General features: G+C 39.4%; 1 protein-coding gene across 1 annotated transcript; it reads right to left on the bottom strand.

Moving 5' to 3' along the window:
- Window positions 1-514: 514 nt before the first annotated feature.
- Window positions 515-3255, bottom strand: skl (sickle). Its single transcript, XM_067787899.1, has one exon. It carries the CDS (start codon window positions 3149-3151, stop codon window positions 2513-2515), a length of 639 nt encoding a protein of 212 aa, XP_067644000.1. The 5' UTR covers window positions 3152-3255; the 3' UTR covers window positions 515-2512.
- Between the last annotated feature and the right edge of the window lie 21187 nt (window positions 3256-24442).

The raw sequence follows: 24442 nt of genomic DNA, 5'->3' as shown, positions 1-24442 counted from the left end.
CTTAACAATCTTGATGGGCATGGCGGACTAGCGTCCGCGGAAACATTAAAGCAGTATCTTCAATGTATGTAGATTTGTTTGCAGAGAATATGAGAGTATTAGTGGGAAAGAGAGAAGGAGACAGAATATTAGTTGGCTAGGGTGAGTGAAAAGGAGAGGTGGATGATGTGGGTGAGCGTGAGGGTGAGGGTGAGTGAAGTATAAGGCCTTAAAAACACGATGTTTACACATGGTCTTCAGTTTTTTAACATTACACATTAACATTACACATCCAAATTAGAATTGACAAAAGACTTTATAAAAATTGGGGAATCATTAACAACAGATTTTTTTACATATGTGACCCGGCCCATGAAAAGGTGGCTTATGACTAAAAAATAAAAAGAAAACTACTAAGAAACTGAAGAAATGCATTGTTTATCTTTAACAGCTGTTTCTCGCAATTTCTTTTTTGAGTCATAAGCCACCTTTTCATAGGCCGGGTCACATTTATGGAAGGATGGGCTTATATTTTAAAAGTGAATAACAGCGACGGACTTATTTTAAAGGGAATAGAAATGCATCATATATTCTTGTGCCATTTTGGGGCTACTTTTGCACGGTTTCGTGAACATTTCGAAAATATAAAAAATCAATTCGGAACAATTTCAGGATCACTTCGCGCATTATTTTTGATATCAGTTCGAGAAAACCTCAGAATCATTTCTAAACTGTTTCGGAACAATTTTTTGACAGCTAAAGCGTATTCGGGTACACATCGGTACCCAAGTAGTATACCGAGTGTCCAAAAATAAAATTGTATCGAAGTCCTTGAACACTTACTACATATTTGCTTCTATGTATGCAATATACAATTTTCAAGCTTACAGTGAGTTTTTCTGAATTCGAACTGTTATTTTTTGAATATTAATTGTAATTTTTTGAATATTAATTGTAATTTTTTTAATATTATATAAAAATTCTAAATATGAATTGTAACTCTCTGAATATTTATTGTAACTTTCTGAATATGAATTGCAATTTTCTTAATATTAAATGGAAATTCTGAATATCAATTGCAGCTTTCAGAATATGCATTGCTATTTTCGGAATATAAACTGAAAAATAATGAGTTTTATTTCATTTCTCTAATCAGAAAATAAGTAACGTCTGGTGGCCCTGGGATTTTGGACTGTTATATCAACTTTCGAATTGGCAATGTATAACTACCGTAAAACTGCTTGCTCAGTTAAAGTTTTTCTACGAATTTATCTAGGGTAGTTAAAACCTTGAAGTTTTGCAGGTAGTGTAATGGTAACCATAAATCAGACGATATTCTCTAGAAAAATCATAATCAAATCAGGTTTTTGTGCTGTGCTGCCCGGCCGGCTCGACTATGCCCAAGTAGCTCTAAATATTTTAATCACTTACAACAAATTTTTCAGATAATTGTTGATTAAATCTGAAAGATCTGAGAGTGCCAATCATCTTATTTTTTTTGGAAATAATTAACTGCAATATTAGAAAACAAATTACCCACCGTTACACAATAATGTTACTAAGCTTTCGATAGCGCGCGTATAAGTATTCCACACAATTAGGATTAAAACAAAAGGCAATACTTAGAGACCAATTGCAAAACGAGCAGCGGAGCATTCATATGGCTAAGTGGATAAAGGCATCTGCCTTTACACTAGTATAAAGAACGAATGTTGGAGATTTCGAGTTCAATACTCAGCTCCAGCAAAGCTAGCTGATGAAGAAGTGAAATCCAGAAACATGTCATAGTAACCATCGCCGTTTGTAAACTTTGTAATTTTTCTCTAATATCAATAAATTACTCACCTAAATAAAATTTTTGAAAAATAAATTGTTATATGTTTTATATTTAGCTTGAGAACCAAAGTTAATATAATAGTGTAGTTTTTATGACTCTGTTAATATCATAAAAGAAAAAGGAGACTTTTTGAAAAATTATGAGTAAAATTACTATTCTCTTTGAATTTTCAAAAATTTAGTTTCGATTTTTTTTTTTTACAATGACAAATTTATCTGAATTAAGAATTTCAGAAGGTTGAATTTACTTAAATAAACTTCATCCTCACACTTTTCCGTTGAGTTTGTTAAGCTTAAATGTTGCCATTCCTTAAAAAATATATACCCTTTTTTTTGTGTTTCACTTATCCGTTCAAACTTATTTTTTTTAAATAACAAACACTATCACAATTACGCTTATGTTTCATACATTACGAAAATAAATAGTTTTTCCAATATCGCAAAGACTTGTGCCAATACTTCTCAGTTCCCTTTACTTAAAAAATGCCGACGGACATACCAAAGCTACTCTAAGTTCTGCAAACCAGCCGGATTAAAAATTCTGTATCATAGCCATAACAATTTCGCTTTTTCGTAAAATAACCATATCACACGAGTACATATACTGGACGCTGTTCAATGTGTTCTACAAGGAACGTAGTAAAATTTAAGTAACTTGTATATCATGGAAAATTTTAACTGCCGTCGGGCTTTCAAATTATTCACGTGCTGCACTGACGCCACTTGGCAATATTTCGATAACTGCTGTAGTGAGAATGCTATTTGAATCATTTTGCTCATAATATTGCTTCAAGGCCTTACACATTGAAACAGCAAGCAATTTCCAGGGTAGCGTATCCGCTGTGCTATTAGGCGCTAAGTTTGAAGAAGTAGATGTTTCGAAAGCAGTTGAATTCGTTTGGGTCGCTAAGGAAGCAGTTGCATTGGCGGCGGCTTCATTGTTCGATGCAAAAGAAAATGTTGCAGTTCCGGCGGTGGCGTTAAATGCGCTAATCGACGGCGTTGTGTTCAAAGTTGTAGCGGTGTTGGCTGCTATAGTTGCAGAAGAAGTTGCTGAAATTGTTGAAGTTGTTTGAGGAGCTACAAAAGCAGCGGACGCGCTCACGCTAGCTCGCGGTACAGTAACACTTCCCGTCGTCGGAGTTATTATAGCTAAAGTCATATTCGAGTTTGCCGTCGGCACTGTCATTGATTGGCTACTAGGTGCAGGCGGAAAATTTCCATCAATTTGGTCACAATCGTTTGTATGCTGCTGCTGGCGTGGCTCATAGAAAGGAATTGCCATGTTCGTACAATTATATATATATATATTTTTTTTTCTTTTTTTGAAATACATAGAAAAAGTTATATCTTTCGTAAAAAAAATTCGTCTTTTGCGCCTTTTGCAAAGTACACGAAAATTAATAATACACACACTTCCTCTTAACTATGAGGATTCAAGCGATGAACACAACCACTCAGCGGCGCATTGCTTGTCGTACTGAATTGTGCGCAACAAATGCACTCGTATTTATACAAAAATTTACGTCCAAAAATATCCTTGAAAATTTAAGCGTCCTATTGACATTAGTGACTCGACACGCTGTTCAAGCGCGACTATGGCTCGTAGCATGCCGTGAACACATTCTAACCCACAAAATACATTTGTGCTCAAAAATAAGCAAAATATATGTAACCAAACACCCAAACAATTCAAGCCAATAAAACATAAAACAACCAAATAGACAACAGCGAGTCTATCAGCCAAATCGACAGTCAAAATTGGGGTGTGCATTCAATTTATCCTCCACCACCATCACCACTACTATCAGCACTATCACCAATTGTAATGCCTCATCCTGTCTGCGTACACGCGGTAAGTAACTGCATACACTCGTAATAAGTACCTTCAATTTCAAAATGTTGCCCTCAACACCGAGCATTTGTTGCGCTCTCAAATTAAGTGACTTGCATGAGATTGTTACGCTCACGTGTCTCTGTAGTATTTTATCCCTGTGATACTTCCGTATACAGAAATAAAAACACCCTATCTAACCAATACTACCACACAGCACATATAGCTGATAGCAACAACACTAACACCACCATGACCATACCACAAATTTAGCGTTATCACCACCATCACCACCAATAGAACCATTTATATGAGTATTGACTCAGCTACATCAATTGTAATACAAATACAAACTTAGCTACCTTTTTACTTTTGGAGTAAAAAATTAATCGGCGTAAATATTTGTGCCTCTCGAGCACGTTTTTGTGCAACACGTGCTATTATGGTAAGTTTTGCATTCTCTACTAAAGTTGTTCTGTCGAGGAAGTTGAGTGCGTAATTTGAGTTGAGTAAAACATTCGAAGATAAACCAAACTTATTCTCTGTAACTCAAACCGAAGTATGGAGACATGTGTGAAAATTCGAACTTTCGAAGTTGAGTTCGAAAGTTTTTTTTTGAAATTTCGAACAATGTAGTTTTAACTGTGAACGGTTTTACCCCTTAAAAATGAGCTCACTAACAAAAAATGCTCAATATTTTCGAATTTTCAAACTTAAGTAGCCCTTCTTTCGAAGATGGCATAGTTGGACTAAATGAAGTCAATTTGAAAGGCTCAGATACCATAAAAAGCGAAAACAATCTTACTACTGTCAAAGAGGATACCATAATGAGAATCCCCATCGGAAAATAGCTCCGCACACGCTTAGGAAAAATTAAGTCCAGCGACACAAAATACTTCTTCGAAATAAGGCTATGTGCAAAGTTCCATATCTGAAAAAACGGATTCAGATGGCTGAAAAACATCATCATTATCATCTCACTTGACGCTTAATCGTCTAGGCGATTTTGGTCGTTTAGTAACAAGCCACGCGAGCTATCCTTATTTCGCCATAAGTGACAACAATAGGTTACACCAAGGGTTGTCAAGTCTTCCTCCACGAGCCTCTACAAACTCTGCTCCGCAAATACGGTGACGACTGAAATGCTTTTTTGGCCGGATTGCCTTGGTCCATTCACATAACATGACTTACCCCGTGAAGATTTTGGAGGTTTATTCGCTGCACTATCTTCATATCTTCTTAAAGCTCCTCCAATTTTCATCGCCATATTGTCCTGGCTTTCGGAAAAACATTTCTCTCGAAGACTCCGAGAGCCATCACATCTTATAAATAGCTGTTGTTGTTGGATACTCTGCGAAGATTGTGGGGAGTGTTATCGATGTTGATGGTCCTTTTTCAGTTGAAGATTCCGGTAACAAGCACCATTAAGGTACTAGCTCTACCATCTCGGGAACGATTTGGTATGACTACATGAAACCTTCAAGGCCATACCGCCCTCCCACCCCCTAGATCCATGGGAAACTTGGGATTGCCATAGCCTCGGCTGTTAAAGAAACAGGATACGCCACGGCTAGGTGATGTTTACAATTGGGTTTGAGAAGCTATAAATTGCGCGGGCAACCCTTTGAAAGGTTTGCGCTATACAACCCCTTGAATCAATTTGGTATTTTAGTCGCCTCTTACGATAGGCATACCTGCCGCGAGTATAATCCAAGCCCTCATCTTATCTCGATACCGTTTATGAGCCATACATCAATACAGGTACATATGATGAGCGACTTGTGTAGCGTGATTTTTGTTCGTCGATAAAGGACTTTACTTTTCAATTGCCTCCTGAACCCAAAAAAACACTAGTTGGCAAGAGTTATTCGCGTCTGATTTCGAAATCTCGAATTATATCCGTCAACGGTGACGTGATTGCCAAGGAGCGAATACGCCAATATTTTTTGGATGACAGCAGCGCCTGATTAAAAGTTCTGACCGCCCTAGGGTAATAATCAAGATGCGCCCTCATCATGTAAAAAAAGACGAGAGGCAGGCATCATACAAGTGAAACGTTTGCAAATCTTTCTACAATTTTTTCAAATTTAATAGTTTGTAAAAAATCACTTTCTATGTACATTAGAGAGAGCGCTGTAAGTTTTTTCTGACGGAGCGTGGAGCGCAAGTAATTTTTTACTCTTTTAAGTGCTGAAAATAAACTTTCGTCGCTGCAGTTAGTAACACTCATTGCCAAAAAAATTCTTAATATTATCTCCACATTAGGGAACATGCATGAAATATTAAAACTTTTTATTAACTGCAACAAACCCTTAGGCGTTCTCGCAGAAATAGAATGCTCGGCCTCGATGTCAGATTTTCAAAACTGCGCCAAATCGACGCATTCTTCTGCAAAAGTTTCTTCTAAATCAGTGGCATATAGTTTTTTTAACTCATTTGCTTTGCTTCTAATAAATTCACTGTCATCTAGTTCATGCAATTTCTATAAGAAACCAAACTTTGTGTTTACTGTATTATAAATAATTTGCCGGTTTTGTAAGTGCACTTTATGACAATCAATCGCTGCATAATAATTATCAATGATGAAAGATGGCCCCCTTCTAACTCATCGGTTATAGGGGATGATAAGTACGATGGAGAACCTCTGCCGTTTTGTCCAAATCTCACTAAATGTTCAGCCATGAAAGGATCAAATTTAGATATAAGCTCAATACATCTAAGAAAATTTCCGTTTAGTGCAGATCCAATAATTTCATTTTGACCGTGAAATGGAAGCCCACAAGAAGCTAAAAACTTAATTGTTTCTTTACACGTATTTAACACAATAAGTTATTTCTTCATTATATTGTTTGACTATTTGCGTATCCAATCGTTGTAAAAGTTTTCCTCTACATACATATTGTCCCAAACATTTACGATGATTTGGATAATTGTCGTGATCAGTTATTAAGTTAGAATTTTTCCAGTCATTAAATCCACTTTTGGCTTCCTCCATATAACTTGCAAGCACCACAAAACACACGACTTGTGGATTCTGAGTATACTAACCAGCTTCTCTTCACAATTTCACCGTTAACAAGCTTTATCTCAAACATATTTTTACACAGAAATCTTTTTTGATTTTTATACTGTCTTTCCGATCTAGAAAAATCGAATTCTTCATTTTGTTGCAATCCTTTATTACCAATATAATCTCGTAATTCATCGTTTGCTTGACACAGTGCAGGTTCACTTGACGGAATAAACGGCTTTGCTTCTATTACAATTTCATCTTCGTTTTAGATCGTTGGCGTCGCTACTATAGGGCTAGTGTTAGACGGAGAAACGGAGAATGAACAAGCCGCGGTATAGGGAACTGGGAAAGAAAATTTTGGCGATAGTGCAGTATTCGTCACCGTTTCGTTCTTTTCTGCAGAGCTCGTAAAAAATGTTTTTAGTTTACGAGTATTTTTAAAATGTTTTCTATCTTCTTTCCTTTTCTTTTGGTTTTTTCCTGTATTCTGATCCACTTGGCTTTTTTACTATCGACCTACTCTCGTTACTGCTCATGGTCTTAAAAACACAAAATCACTAAGCGAAGGACAATAAATACCAATCAACAAAAACGAATATACGCGAGCGCGTGATATGACGGACGAGACGAACGACGACTAATAAAATAGATAACACAAATAAATGAAGCACGGCAACAAAGTATATAAACTTTATAAAATTTAAGTACCGGGGATTCCCCGCACGTCGTTGATGTGTTTCATTGTGCGAGGCAAGCAGCGCTGTTGCCAGCTCACTCACACGTTTTACCACTGAACGATTCGAGTGACTAGCCAGCGCGCTTTTTTAAATTTCAAAATGTATTGTTAAAACCAGACACTCCCCATCTTTTTCGGTTTACAGCGTATTTAATTTTAGTGTTTTTTCTCGGTTTAGTTGAAATATGTAGGGTATATGTAATTAAACTAGATTTATAATGCTTGCGAAGATGCGATTTCATCGCCCCCCCCCCCCCCCCCCCCCCCGATCCTAGCCCTTAGGCTGCAGCCTAATTAGCCTAAGGGTTAATCAGGCCCTGGACGACAGCAAGTACTCAGTCTTGCCCCCATTTACCGCAAGACCCACTTCGAAGTAAAAACCCTTGGAACATTTATTTTCCCAGAGTATATTAAATTTCCCGCCAAAATTGTTTTTCATTTAATTTCACCACCGTACCCAAAAAACATGCAAGACCACACTTTGTCACGTTGTTCCCCTTCGCAATCACTTTGCATTTTTCTCCTTTCTCTCGCTCTTTTTCGAAAATTGTAAAAGTTCTTGACCAAATTTGTGTTTTTGTTTATCCTTAACATCACATTTCTTCGTATGTCGGTTCCCCTATGTGTAACGCTTTTTACCTTCGAAAAAGGACCTGTAGCGTTATTTCTTTCCTGATTTACTGCTCCTACACAAATACAAAATGTGCTTGGAATAATAAAGCAACATCTCAGCTTTTTTTTTTTCGCTCGCTTAAACAATAGCTTGCTTTGCTTGCTGATTTCCTGTATAAAAAACTCGGTAGTGCAAATTGTGTTTGCGTGAAAAGCTTCGACGCAAAGTTTCAAGGGCATATTACTTGAGTTACATCATATCAGCTCTTTCGCTAAAGTTTGGATAAATCTAAGTATACAAGTGTTTAATGAAAGGAAAAACTTTATGTTGCACGAAAAAAACCTTTGTTACTACGTAAGAAGGATCAGCAATTCTCTCACAAGATTTAAATATTATTGTCCGGCCCCGTACGCATCTTGCGCAACAAAATACAAAAGTCCCATATCAAATATCAACAGAAATCAGCTGTTCTATCAATCAGTCATATATTAATAAAAACTTACATGCGCTTGCGCAGCCATCTGGCGAATATTAGCAACTGCGGGTAATGCAGATTTCTTTGTGTGCTCACAATCGTTTATTTTTAACAAATTATTTTAATAAAATATAGCTAAACAAAAGCACTACGACCAACAAAGCCCAAAGCTCACTAAAAGCACGATTCTTTATCTTTACAACCAAACCTTTATTTATAGATTTGGATTCCAATTAAGAGCGAAAAAGGAACCTGCACATAAACACAGCAATTAGAAATAACATATAAGATTTCCCGACCAACACCGGCAGTAGATCTCTACAAAGATCATTAAAGTGTTGTACCATTTGTTTCAGCTTTGTTGGATCAGTTAACACGATTCGCAAAGACAAGTCCGAGCATCTCTTTTATTCTACCTTATCCCTTAAGAGAACTACAGCAACAAATTTCTTTCGGTGAATGAGTAAGACACAGTTTTGAAGAGTTCTGCAACTTTTCTAAAAGGCAAATTTTTATCAAGTTTTTTTAGTGCTGGTGGCCGTACATCCTTTTCCAATTTTGTACTGCTCTAAGTGAATGCCACAATCTGGCAGAAAAGCAAAGCAAAGTAGGTCGATTTTACGTAATGCAAGGAGTTTGCCTACCAATCACGATCGTTAATGTATTAAAACTTAAAATTTTCGTTTTTGGTGGGGATGGGTGTTGTGCCGTTCTCCAGCCCAGATCATTTGTATCGTTCATGTTCGTTCACGCGATCTCTAGCCCGATAATACCTTTGTCAGGTAAGCGTAAATGATTCTTTATGACTCCAACAATACCCACGATGTGGTTGTATCGTTCTTATGCTAAAAACACCCCGGGAGGGTTTAAGTGGTAATGCAGGAGGGTGTTGTGATTTGAGACAGGTGTGTATCGTTTGACCCCTGAAACCTGCTGATCGAATAATACTCGTATCGCATATCTGTCAACAAGAAAGAGTTAATAGTGTGAAAGAGCGTGAGCGAAATCAACGAATTGGATTCACTATCTTTTGAGGAACGTACGATCTTTGGCTTTACAATCTGATAAGACTATTCAATATTCTGTACGTTACACAACCACGTCCACATCAGGTTTATGGTATTGAGCAGCAGCTCGATAGAAATTTTCGCTACTATAGCTAAACTAATCAGTGATGATGTGAATTATCATCGTGGCACTGTGGCTTACGATGAAATTAACCGCGCAAAGCTTCCGCAGATCGTTGAAGAATCACAGCGGGTCATTACATTTGCATTTCTCTCAAATAGATTTTCTATTTTCTAAAAAACTTATTGAATTTCTGAAATAAATTGCACGTTTATCAAATAAATTCGGCCTTTTCTTAAATCCAACTCGTCTACAAAAACAATGTGCGTACACTAAACGCAAGTCGGTAGACACGGCACTGCATAAGGTGGCTATAAACATAGATAAAGCCTTGGAAAATGAGAAGTACGCCTTATGTGTCTTCTTAGATATTGCCGGGGCCTTCAAAAATGTATCTAAGCACGTGGTCATGGAGCTTCTTAAGTAAATTGAAGTACCAAATGGAACGGCTGCATGCTCAATTGCAGGAAGATTACTTCGCAATGGATGTTGTAAGAAGCGTCAAAATCGATGGACGGGTACACGCTCCAGGGTGATTCGATGAGGGACGAGTCAAACATATAGGGAACTCAGATTTTGTTGCAATTTTCATAAATGGAAAGGGCCTTCCAGCAATTAGCTCTTTGATGGATCGGACGTTTCGAGAGATACATACCTGTGCATCTGATGTCGGGTTGATTGCCAGCGCGAAGAAAAAGAAGAAAGCAATGCTGGAGGTATGTTGGATCAATCGCTCTCTCTTCCCTGGATTGTAAAACCTCAAAGCGATTGTGAAACCTATCCTATAATATGGAGCTCTCGTTGGTAGACGACCACACAAAAAACTGCCATTCTCGAGAAATTAGAGGGGGCATGCTAGCCATCATTGCTTAGCATAACTTGAGTCTTGAAAACGACCTCGACGTCTGTAATGTATGCCATTCTGCAAATTCTGTCTATAGACCTGGTGACGAACAACATAGCCAGAGTAATAGCGACGCAAGTGTCAGAAGAGGCGATACACGTATACACCGATGGTTCCAAAGTAAAAGAAGGAGTAGGGTCTGCGATATATACTGCTCTGATCTGGAAATTAAAAAATCCTACATGCTGTCTGATCTCTGTAGTGTTTTTCATGTGGAAGTAGTAGCCATAACTAAAGCAATAGAAACACTGGAGGAAAACAGCTTAAATTGACAACTAAGCAGCAATTAGGAAAAGACAGAAACATACATCTGTATTAGGTCCCTTGGCTTAGAGGAAAATATGGAAATGAAAAAACAGAAGGGCTAGCTAAAAAAAAAGCGCATCCCTCGAGGAATGTACCGTAGACGTCCGAATTAGGTTGGGCGTGATTAAAAGAAGGCGAGAATTGCACATGATAGACCAAGCAAAGAAGGCGTGAAACCAAGCACAGAGCTGTAGAGTACCGAAGATCATGTGTAGATCTTACAAAGTAACTCTTATCATTAAAAAGAGAGAACTATATACTTATTACGAGTATTCTGACAGGCGTCATATTGCATTAAATTAGGTCGTACCAATGAAAGCATACGTAAGATGTGTTGGTTGGAGGAGAAAACTACGGAACATGTTTTGTGCAAGGCTAAGTCCTCACGGACCGAACAGTTCAACCTAACCTTTTTTTCTTCTTTTTATTGATCATGTGTCCGCACCACTCGGTGTCCAGTTAGCCTTTCGCCGTGAAAACGAGGGCAGTGAAACATTACATATTCTGCGCTTTCCAATTCGGAGGGACACTGTGGACAGAAAGGATCCTCCTCTATCTCACGCTTATGTACATATTCCTTGAAGCCGCCGTGCTCGCTCAATATCTTTGTGAGGTGGTAATTTAGTTCGCCGTGTTTACGCTAATACCATTCTGCTATGTTCCGAACTAGCATGAAGGTTCAGGGCCGATTCTTCCCACCGTTCTTGCCACCTAACTATTGTTCGTGACCTTGCGCTTTTCTTAGCATCTTCAGATGGTCGGCTGATTCGAATGCCATACAGATCGTCTATTTCACCTGAGAGTAGATCTACTGGGATTTCCCTGGATAAAACACGGATCACGTCGTCAGACACCGTCCGATAAGCACATACTAATCGTATAGCAACAATACGGAAGGCTGCTAGTATATCTTTTTGGTGGACTATTTTAGATCCGTGCCATACTGGTGCTGCATATAATAATTTCAAGCTGGTAACATTGGATAATAGCTGACGCCTGGGACGCCGATGTTACGCATTACTCGCGTTAGGGCTCCACTAACTATAGAAACTTTCTCCCCCACCGCCCTGAAGTGCTCCTTAAAAGTTAGTTTTGAGTCAATGTTTACTCCTAGATATTTCAAGAAAAGCCTTGAGTTTATTTGATAATCTCCTATGGTTAGGACTAACTCATCCACAGTCCGCTTTGCACTCCCCACAACCACTTCTGTCTTATTGCTAGCCATCTTCAGCCCCATGTTCGTCAGCCGTTTCTTTATTCTTCCCATGGCATCATTACATAATGCTTGGAGCATATCAAGTTTCTTGGCCACTGGTACTAAGACAATATCATCTGCATAGCCGACAATTTCAGTGCCTTCGGGAAGGTAGATTTGTAGCACACTGTCATAGATCGCATTCCATACCGTTGGACCTAGAACAGATCCCTGAGGAACACCGCCCGTGATGTTGTGTTATAACATCCAACTTTTAGCAGTGTATTCGCTCTAAAAACATATTCAGGATATGACCGGTCTTTATTGGCCGACGAGTTTGGCCTAGGAAAAAAGTTGTATCCTTCAAGTTCATAACAGTTCTGATATAAATTCTACCTACAACTAGTCATATCAAGGCAGAGTTCAGAGCTGCTTCGTTAAGATAGCAGAACTTCATGAAATTGCATTAACTTAAATTTTAAATAATATTACTATAAATTTAAGAGAAATCTTATAAATCACGTAGCTTTTGCATCCCCATCAAGAAAAAATGCATATCAACCCTTCCAATTTATTTTATAGTCCCAAAAAATATATAACAAAATATTTTTGAAAGCGCTAAAACGAGACCGTTATACAATAACAGTAAAAGAAAACTTAAACTAAAAATTTTAAAATCTTTATGACGAAATCATTGATATTCGTGATAGTGGCGGAGTAAAACGCTACTAAAACATTTTAATAGCCGAATTTATGGTGAAACCATATGCGAAAATGCATATGCATAAACAATATATGAATAAAAACGCGCACACACACACACATGCATACGTTTCAGAACAAAAGTGCAATAGACTCGCTAGCGGGACAAAAACCTAAAATATATATAAAGAAAGCTTGTGATGTATAAAAAGTTAAGTTTTTGTTAGTATGAATAAAAGAAAAAAATATACATGACATGTACATACCCTGTAAGGAAATTGGCTAGTTCTGAACTGGTGCACTTCCAGTGCATTCGTAACCATAGCTAGTTCGCCCTCAATTTCTTCTACATGCTATAAACTGGCGACTTTAACATGGCGTTGCCCTAGGAGATGGAAATTGTCCCCCGCTGCATTAAATTTCCTATAATTCCGACCCAGTGACAACCTAGCTTTTGGGACTTTAGGTCTGGCCCTGAACTAGAAATTTGTTTCACTTGCTGCTGTCTTCCTACGGCAATGACAAGCATTTTAGAATATACGACTTAATCTAATACACTTGGTTTGTAAGTTTTCCTAATGGGGGAGTTGCCTCTGCTATTCAAAGAACCCGATGCACGGTGACAGTCAACTAGATCGACCATGTCACTATAGACGAACGACGTGCTTTCAGCCAGAAATCGTTATTACTGGAAACCCAAGGAATGATAACAGCCGAAAATCGTGAACTCAATATAACAGGCAGTGACGTGCTTGGCTCGCAGATAGCACTACTACTCCCTTAGTGGTATATGCGCGTAACTAGGGCATATTTCTATAACTCTAGTAAATAGGTGCCGGCAGTCCTGATATTTTATCTTGTAAGGTGAAAAAACGTCCCACTGCAACAGAAAGACAAGCCGTGACATACAGGACTACATTAAGATCGTTTACAACAAGAGAAGTGTGCGAAAGTTAAGGTAAGAAGACAAGAGAAGCTAGAAGGATGTTACCACGAAAACATTATTCACAAGGACGAGAGTGAAAAAATTTGTAGCTGCAGGACAACAGAAAAAGCAACCTAAAGTTGCATCAAAACAATTAATGCTAGGGACGGTTTGTTAGAAGTTCAATTTAAAACGAAAGTGGCGACATAGAATCCGATATTCAAAGGATAATTAGATTATAAAATAGGCATTCTCCTTTAAAATGTAGAAAACGAGTAAAGGGCAGGAACTATAATGAATCCGACCCTGCCAGGGAAACTGAAGAAATCACAAATTTACAAACCGACTACAAAGAGGTTCGAATATCAATATCGCTGCTACAAACCACAAAGCCTCTGCCCTAATGGATTGCCTACTCAGCTTTTCAATTACACGGCGAGTGATTGGTTAAGCGAATGCATCTCGATCACAATCTAACTATAGTTTCGAATCCAAAGGAATGAGATTCTGCAAAGTGCTTACTTATTGTAAGAAAGACTGAAATCCGACCTTAAACCGAGTAATCATGACTTTAGGCCTAGTAAATCTATCAAATATCAGATTTTCACTGTGTATCCAACCTGAAAAAAGGCATGAACCCAAATGCTCGTGAAGCTCGAAGCGTAAAAATACAGTTGTACATCTCGAAAACTTATGTTTTTGAGTTAACTAGAACTCACCAAGGAATTGAAGATAAACCACAACAGAGGCAACTTTAACAGAAAACAAGTAAGGAAGGCTAAGTTCGGATGTGACCGAACATTACATACTCAGCTGCCAAATTACAGTTTGCAAAGCTTTCAAATTACCTTCTTTTAAAAGTGGGCGGTGCCACGACCACTGTCAAAAATTTTACTAATTTTCTATTCTGCGTCATAAGGTCAACCCACCTACCAAATTTCATCGCTTTATCCGTCTTTGGGAGTGAATTATCGCACTTTTTCGGTTTTTTGAAATTTTCGATATTGAAAAAGTGGGCGTGGTTATAATCCGATTTCGTTCATTTTAAATAGCGATCTGAAATGAGTGCCCAGGAACTTACATACCAAATTTAATTAAGATACCTCAAAATTTACTCAAGTTATCGTGTTCACGGACAGACGGACGGACGGACGGACGGACGGAAGGACATGGCTAAATGAATTTATTTTTTCGCCCAGATCATTTTGATATAGCTTATGCCGTTACGGGGTACCGTTATGCGAACAAAATTATTATACTCTGTGAGCTCTGCTCAGCTGAGTATAAAAATAGTTTCGACCTTTTTAAAAAGCGCTTCGTTGGCTTCCTATCTATAACAACTTGTACTGCAAATTTTTTTTTTTTGATTATCAGCTTTTTATCGACAGCGAATTATTATTTTGGAGTTATCGGTTTATTATCGCCGTGTCATCGGCTTCTTATTGGTTTCTTGCCGGCTTGTTATATACGAGTTACAGATGTGTCATCGATTTTGTAGTTAAGTTTATTGGTTTCATATCAAACCTTTGAGTCGTCGATAGCAAATTGATAACACACCGATAACAGTTTTTAGCAGTCCATAAAAAATCGATACCTTTTTGATAAAGATCGTTTTTTTCGATAACAAATCTATAAGTTTTTCAAAACACGCCGCTAACAAATTTGTGACGCGTAACACTCCGATAACAAACATTTTTATGATTTGTAAAACTTTTCGAAATTTCTCTATAGTAAATCGATAACATCTCGTTAAGTTTTCGATAAACCATCCATAAAAAATTAACAACTTTTCGATAAACACCCATAACAAATTGATAATGCATGATATTCCGATAACAAATCGATTACTGTTTATAGTTTGTCAACAACTTTTCGATAGACGATTCGTAACTTCTTGATAGTAAATCGACAGTATATCGATAATTTTTTAATAACATATCGATAAATTTTCGTTAAATTATGGACAAAAACACTGATAATGTGTCAACAAAATTTAGCGACTCATTAATACCCTTTGTTGTCGATAGCAAATATATAACAATTCGATAACAAACCGATACCTTTTTTTAGCTCATCATATCGATAGCAAATTGATAACAAGTCGTCCAGTTTCTGTTTCGGTTTCAATTTGGAAATTTTATTCTCCACTATTCTTCCTTTGCCTTGCATATGTGTTATTATCCATATTATTATAGACATCGATATTATATTGTCCTTTCAAAACACGACAATAACAAATTTGTGACGCGTATCACTCCGATAACAAATCGGTAACTTTTTTATGACTTTTAAAACATTTCGAAATTTCTCGATAGTAAATCGATAACTTTTCGGTACCATATCGATAGCTTTTTCATAAGAATCGATAACATCTCGTTTCGATAGCTTGTCGGTTTTCCCTATGCTGCGAGCAAATATGTTTAAATATCAAAGAAGCAGTTGATTGACTAGAAGAGCTAGGTCTTCATGCTAGTTTTGAATTATGTAGTTTACAGAAAATTGATTTGACAATACTCATTCATATGAACCAGTTCGGTGCTGTACCCATGTCAATGTCTTAAAACTTCAGTGCTTCTGAAAAAGAGTGCTTTCAGTGCAAGGTAAAATTCAGAATTATTTTCCTTCTTCAACTCCAAAGCAGTAATCTACATGGAAAATACTTGCACATCAGCAGTAGCTGTAGACAATCGAAAAAGTGCATTGTTTGCATTATAAATTTTACAACAATTCTTGTTGTTATTACTTTTGTTATGCAATTTTTTATTTGCAAATAAACCTGAAGCCATAGAAAGTCATGCAACGATCTCCCACATGAATACTTACAATTTTATGCTTTGGTTGAAGCATTTGAAGTGATTGTTTATATACAAATACATATTTATTCACACGTACACTTACGCGTGCACACAGATTGTGCTTTGTACTTGACTTCAAGTGCCTTCGTACGTGCGCATCCTTTTTGCTAAGCGAACACCTTTGAATTCGATTTTGTTCTTTGTATGTATTTGTTTAGTATTTCTCGTGAGTTTAGCATGCTTGAAAATGTTAATAAGTAATATAATTTAATATCAATTTAACATTTTTTATACTGCAAAGAAAAAAGTAAAAACAAATACTCAAACACGAAAGACAATGTTGGTATTGATTCCAAATTTGTATCATCCCATTCCAAAACTTTGTTGTTTAACGGCTCTTTGGTCTTGTATGAATCTATGTACATATGAATATTCACATACAATAAAAGCTGAAGTTTTATGCTCGAACGTGAGGCCCAGGCGGTCATAACTTATGACCAAAGATATAGACGAAATCTAATAAAAAACTCAAATGAATTTGATAAGCATCGGGATACGACTTCGACACTTGCTCGTCATCACGGACATCATGGGACGATTTTAATTCCCTTGGTGTACTAATTGGGGCCAGTTAGCGCATCGAAGAAGGGACTGGCGATTCTTGTTGAGCGTCCCTAACCGTTTTAACGAATGAGCATCAATTAAGTAAGTAAGTGAGATTATGGACCGATCTATTCGAAAAAATATTTACGATTTTAGAGATTGAGATCTAGATTTAGATGGGAGCATGGCTTCTGTATCAGCGCCAGATCAAACGAACCACCCTGAAAGGAGGATTTCGCTGGACGCCCCTGAACTGTATTGGAGGTTTATCTGCAAGACTCGCAGCGCCATAGGGCTGTTTGCCTTCCTCTAATACCTTCGTCATGATGTCTAAGTCCTCCTCTTGTACTTTTGGTTAACGGCTTTCGAAATCCTTTTCAACCTCTTCCGCTTTTTGCATATTACGATTGTAATCCTCGGGACTTCTCTTCCCGAAGCGTAAGTGCTCTGTTTGATGTTCCTCTGTATCATTCGCAGCACCATTTGGCTGTTTGTCCCCATATAGAACCATCGTCGAGACGTCCGTTTTATTTTCCTGTACTTTGTTTTGAGGCTTTCGAGGTTGTTGTTGTTGTTGTTGTAGAGATTAGGACACTCCCTTGGGGTGTGTTATCGAGTTGATGGTCCTTTGTCGGATGCAGATCCGGTACGTTCCGCTACCAAGCCCGATCATTCGGGAACGATTTGTTATGACCACATGCGACCATCTAGGCCATTCCACCCTCCCACCCCCTACATCCATGAGGAGTTCGGGGTCACCAGAGCCTCAGCTGTTAATGAAGAAGGATTCGCCGTGGATAGGTGAGGTTGACGATTGCGTTTGGAGAAGCTATGTATTGCGCTGACAACCTGAAAGGGCTGCGCTACACAAACCCCTTGAATCCGATATTTTAGTCGCCTCTTACGACAGTCATACCTTTCCAGGTCCTTTTCAACTGTACTCACGTCTAGAATGTTAAGATTGTTATGCTTGGGAATTCTTTTACTTAGCCGCATATAAATTTGGCCTGTGCTCCCGGACATTTTGCCAATCTGCGTGTACAATATATCCTCCACCGGTTTGTTCATTTGATTCTAGCGCTGGCCCTCCTCAGTAGGCCGAGATACAGTAAGTATCTACCTGTGTCGGTATATGCAGGTTCTGGATCTTCATAAGTCGCACTGCATCCTCGGGCATCATAACGCAGGGTAACCATTACTTAACTTCTGTTATCGTGGGGATCTGTGCTCTATCCACCAACTCAACCGCGCATTCGTGCCTTGCCTTTGGAAGAACCCTATCATCTTCACAACATTGTAATACCCCGCTGAATCAAAGATTGGAAGGGGCTTACTTGGTTCTTCCCACACCTACTTCAGCATTAACCTAATGAGCTCCCTTTCTACAGACCTCCACCTTTCAGTAGTCAGCTGACCGAAAGGATTTCTACGATGAAGCAGCGCCTCAGTTAGTGACTGCTTTGCCACATTCTCTCGGGAACGGCCGGAGTCTTAGTGCTACCTCCCTCTGGCACCTTCAAGAAAGCCGGGGTCTTAGCGCTATCTATCTTTGGCATATCTCCTTCTTCCACATCCTTTGTTGGCACATAGCCACTTTTAACGGCTCCTCCCTGACTTGCAGCGTTTGAGGTAGTTACTACCTCGCTATTGGTGCCCGTCTGTCCTACATCTCAAGACACACTTGTCCTGTCTTTGCGGTTGGCCTGCGTCGCGGCCCTGGGACTGAGTCGTTTCTGCTTGAAAGAAAGTTTGTTGCCTTCCACAGAACGTTGCGTTTCCATTTTGTCGCTCGCAGCTTCTTCCTCCTCGTACCGGTCGCAGTACCGAGGGTTTCTCGTTGCAAACGTATTGCACTGTCTTCAACCCACTCCTACCGTCCACTACTCCAAGGGCCCACTCCAAGCTCTCGCTGTCCAGTTCTGTTGGGTCGAACGCTGCTCCCAAGTGTTGAACAATTCTTAGTGCTGCATGGTTTGCGGGAGAGCTTTCTTACTCCCTCTGCTACGTACCCTTCTCCACACTAGTTCTTCGTTTGGATGCGTATGCTTTCGGTCATGGATATGACACATCGCGTTACACATTTTTCTCTTTCTCCTTATTGAAATATGATCATGAGCCATTCATTTTGGTCGTGCGAGCACCTGCCCGACATGGCGGGCCAATATTACTGTATTTAACATCAGCGCCACTTACAGTCCTAAGGCCATGGAAATACTTTCCAAGGTGGTCCGGTGCCGGAAGGCTCCGTTTGAATATGGACGGTCCGCATAATACCCTACCAGTTATTGATCACCGACATCCTGCCGTTCTCCTATGAGGTGGAATGGCGTAGATGCAAGCCCTTAAACCGCTCATCTACATAGCCGGACCCTATAGAGTTCGGCTAAGCCCTCACAACTTCGACAAGGTGCCTATGCTAGTGACGACTAGGTATAAAAATGACAGACGATATTGGTTTGAATGAAAATTGCCTAATCAAATATATCAATTATTGTGATGACTCATCCCACACCTTCTACAACGTGCAACCCCTTTTGAAACTTTCAGCTACTAATCTTAATCTACATATGCACTCATCCTCACAAAATTTTATACTCAAACCTATCACAATTTCAAATCATACAATATGTGTAATTTAAATATGACCCATCCAACAAAATTTACAGTAATCCGTGTCTCATACTCGTGTTATTTTTTGTAACTAATATGGCAACGCTGAGTTATTAGTAAATTATGTGGCAAATGTTTCGTTATTAATTAGACTCATTTGTGAACAGAGGCAGCGAACAAAACGGAAAAAACGGCTGGTGAAGAATATTCGTTGAGACAGTTGGTCCCAACTGTATGGGGGTCGTATAGTTACATATATTTCACATATTTAAGGTGTATAATGGTTGACTGAATTTCTATTATCTGGTGAATATTGTAGATATGTTGCTTATGAGGTATGAGTCAAATGCTTTGGTGGCAGATGAGCCCACCGAACAAAACATTGCAAAGTAGTGTGAAGCTTTCGCAGGGTTGTTGTGGTTATGTTGAGCTTTGTCTATTCCATACAGATATTGTGTTTGCTTGTTGTTGTTATTATTGTTTTTGGTTGTTGCTATTGTTAAGTCACCTTAATTAAATGTCAGTTTGGCTCGTTAAACTTTTTAGCAAACTGAAACTACGTAATTATGGTAAGAAAAACTTGATGTCCTTATTCAACATGTAGTAGCATCATAAAGAGTAGTGGTGTTTGAAGCTAATGGAGTACAAACTCATATTGTGGGAGGATGTAGCTCAGTTGTTACTTCTGACAATATTTCGTTTGTTATTATTTTATTTTGTTTTGCAAACAAATCACATCAGGGATTAAAAATAATAATTTCCATAAATCAATTGGTTAATTAAGACACTCAACGAATTTTGCAATTAGGCCGAAAATAGCTGTGTTTATATGATGTGGAGCTGGAAACTCTCATTATAAATAAAACTAAGAGAGATATGGGAATACGCCTCGAATTTGTGATTTTGTGGTGATCGAAATGGCGAAACCAAACAGAAAAGCATCAAAGGTAAGTTATTACATTATTAAACTCTCACCAGCTCAACCTATTATTTATCAAGTAAATATGGGTAACATATATCGTAAAATTATCTTAGAGTAAGTGGTTTTGGTACATGGAGACGGAGAGTTAAACGGACTAGAATATATACAGGGTGGATTAAGGGTTGGAACGAGGAAAGAGAGAGTGAAACGCGAAAGAAGTGGTAGATGAAACTACGGCAGCCACTTTTTTGTGATCAATTCGGATGACTGGGCGCTCATCTTCTTATGCGTAATATGCCGCTTTTCTGCATGAATGCGCTAAGTGCAATGGCCAGTTCAGACCGGCATAAGTTTACGAGTATCTGCTCTAGATCTACTTAGTAAACTCCATGTCTTTCTGTCATTGTAGTCTGCACTTTTGATGAGCTTGGTACAGGCAAAAATTTCGAATTTCCCTCTTGGCTGCCCGTAGGGATATACCTACCTTGGCACTGGTTACTCCCTCATTTACTTCCGCTGAGCTACTATGTGCAAGCTTATCAGTTATTCCATTTCCTTTGAATCGGGTGTCATCCAGAACCCGGATAACGGATATTTCTGGAATGTCTGTTAGGATTGTGGTGCATTATCCTACTAGCTTTAAGCTAGTGTATGGGCAGCTAACACCCTTGGTGTTGCTTGACTGTTAGAATGGATCCCTTTTTATTTATGTGCCAGACCTCGAGCGATTTGCAGGCTTGCTAAATCAGGAAAACCTCCGCTTGAAGCACATTACAGTCCGAAGGCAGTTTGAATGACGTATACGTAGAGAATACGAGTACATTTCAATACAACTTTGAAGCCATCGGGGTAGATTTTTATACCGATTTTAGCTTCCACCGCACCTGTCTTCTAATCATTTTTTACCTGGTATAATAAAATTAACGCTGCCCTAAAATTGCAGTTTGTGTTGACAATAATCAATTTCAGAATTTAATCTTCCTGCAGGAATTAAAGTAAGGATAGTACTATGCCATTTCTGAATATCCTTCCTGCAGTCGGACTGCCGGAGTCTCAATGGAGTTTGTGCAAACGCACACGGTATGTACATATCTATCGGAAGCAGGTTTAATATTGGGTATAAAGCTGCCTTGGGGCAGGTGCGAAGGGCTTTGATGGCACCAGCAAATGGAGTGCACTGAACTTTATCTACGTTGGTGAGATTTTTGTTCTTACTAAGAGCTTCCTAGCACACTATAGAGCCACACGTCTGCACCATCTTTGTCTACAGACACCATTTTTTGCCGAAGGCGGCATACAGGCATAGAAAGTTATGCTGCCTGTCTGGACCTGCTTCTCGATACGCACTTTCCAATTGAGTTTAGAGTTGATTGTTAGTCCTGATACCTGCTACTACTAATTAAGCAGGCGTCAGCTGCGTTAAATCAGCAAAACCCACCTGGAGAAAAAAAGATGACCAAGCTAGGCAAGGCGATTGAGGACTTGATGCAGTTCTTCATAGGGCGTAATAATATACACGCGGAAATCAAGCGCTTGGCCTCCGTAATAAAAGTGCTGTACATCGAGTCGGCCCTAGAAGTAAAGAATTTAGAACATAAATTGCGTGCAAGCGAATGTGCCAAGGATAGAAGTTCATCACCCCCAGGAAAGCGACCGAGGAATAATTCGTACTCGACCAAGGAGAACAACGTGGTAAAACCCACTACTACACTAAAAGACGTCTTGCCAGGGCACGTGGGTGGTAACAAACGACGGCAAGAAATGCAAGAGAAGACGGAGCGGAAAGAGGAAACTGCAGCCCAAAAGACGGAAGAGTGGCAGTTAGCTAAAAAGAAGAGCAAGAAAAAAGCACTTAGGGCTAGGCCGGATGCAATCATCATTTCCAAGGCGGGGGATGCGACATACGCCGACATATTGCGTAAAGTGAGAAGGTGCGACGATTTAAAATTCGTGGGTGATGACGTCAAAACTATTAGAAGAACGGCGAAAGGAGAGCTGTTACTGGAGCTGAAAAAATCGCAAGATGAGAAAACAAGCGCGTACCAAGCAGAAATTGAAGCGGTACTAAAGGACTCGGATAAAGTTATAACAAAGTCCCAAATGGTCACACTACAGTGCAGAGATCTCGATGAGATTACTACGCCCGAGGAGATTTGCAACGCCCTCCACCAGCAATGCAACATCAAACTTCCAGATGTGGCTGCCATAAAAACATACGCACAGGGTACAGTGGCACGAAGTCGGCACTTTTAAGCCTTACAGCGGATGATGCCAAGGCGGTTCTTAATACGCAAAGAATCCGGGTAGGATGGGTTTCCTGCCAATTTAGAGAGCTCAAGCAAGAGAAACGCTGTTATAGGTGCTGAGGCTACGGGCATATAGCTCAGAAATGTAAGGAGACTGTAGATAGGTCTAGCCTATGCAGAAAATGCGGCCAGGAAGGTCATAAGGCTGCAAGTTGCGAAAACGCACCGAAATGCGCGCTATGTGGGGGACAACATTCAAAAAGCAGTTTTAAATGCCCACAACGAGAGGGCAGCAAAATGACTGTCTCATTAGGGTATTGCAGCTCAATTTAAACCAATGCGAGGCAGCCCAAGAGCTATTATCCCAAACAGTCTATGAAGGAGGATATGACATAGTGGTACTCTCTGAACAATACAAAAATCGCCAGGAGCAGGGTTGGCTCTCAGATTCAGCAGGGAAAGCCTCAATTTGGGCACCAGGGAAATTTCTCCAACAGGAAATTATGAGGCCAACGGTAGCAGGATTCGCGTGGGCAAAAATCAACGATATATACGTCTTCAGTTGCTATGCCCCTCCGAGCATGACCATCGCCGAGTTCGAAGATATGATATAGGGGATCACCATTGAAGCACGAGGTAAACACCAGCTTTTAGTGTGTGGAGACTTCAATGCATGGTCATCTGTGTGGGGAAGTATACGAACCAACGAAAGAGGGAGAGTTCTTCTCGAAAGCCTTACTTCTTTGAGGCTAGAACTCCTAAATGAACCAGGGATATATACCTTCGATACAGGTACCAGACGATCCATTATAGATCTCACCTTCGCTAGCAGCGAACGAGCAAGACGAGCAAAATGGTCCATAAGCAACGTCTACACACACAGCGACCATAAAGCTATTAGCGTAGAGCTGCTCGAAACTCCACGAACGGTAGCAGCAAGACATCGACAAAGTAGGAAATGGAAACAGCACCTTTTTGACCCACAAATATTCGACATTATCCGGAAGGACGCCATAGTACGAGAATCGCATGCGGAAGACCAGTCGGTTCAAATCACTAAGTTGCTATGTATGGCATGTGATGCAGCCATTCCCAGAAGTCGCGGAAAAGCACAGCGCACTCCGGTATATTGGTGGAATGACGAAATTGCGGAAGAGCGTAGAAAATGTCACAAAGCACGAAGAATAGCGCAGAGGGCATGCTCATCACCACGATATGCGGAGCTACACAGCACCTATGTCGCACGAAGAAAGGCACTTCAAAATGCCATAAAAAAGAGCAAGATGTTATGCTTTAGGGAACTGCTGGATAACGTCGACCTAGATCCTTAGGGATCAGCCTACAGAACTGTGATGGCCAAAGTTAAAGGACCGATATCACAGCAACCTACGTGCCCAGCACAAGATCGCTGGACTTATCCAAGCGAGGATATAGAAAGTACGGAAATTCCACAAATTACAGAGCAAGAGGTGCTGGACGCTGCAAAAAGAGTTGCTGATAACAAATCCCCAGGACCCGACGAAGTACCGAACATAGCTCTTAAAGCCGCGATCACAACTAGGGCTACATTATTTGCTGATCTTTTTAATGCCTGTATGCAAGAAGGCGTGTTCCCTCGCC

The sequence above is a fragment of the Eurosta solidaginis genome, chromosome 5 (genome assembly GCF_040869045.1).
Source record: "Eurosta solidaginis isolate ZX-2024a chromosome 5, ASM4086904v1, whole genome shotgun sequence".
Lineage (NCBI taxonomy): Eukaryota > Metazoa > Arthropoda > Insecta > Diptera > Tephritidae > Eurosta > Eurosta solidaginis.
Note: the sequence above shows the minus strand (reverse complement) of the source record. Positions and strands in the feature narration are given on the sequence as shown.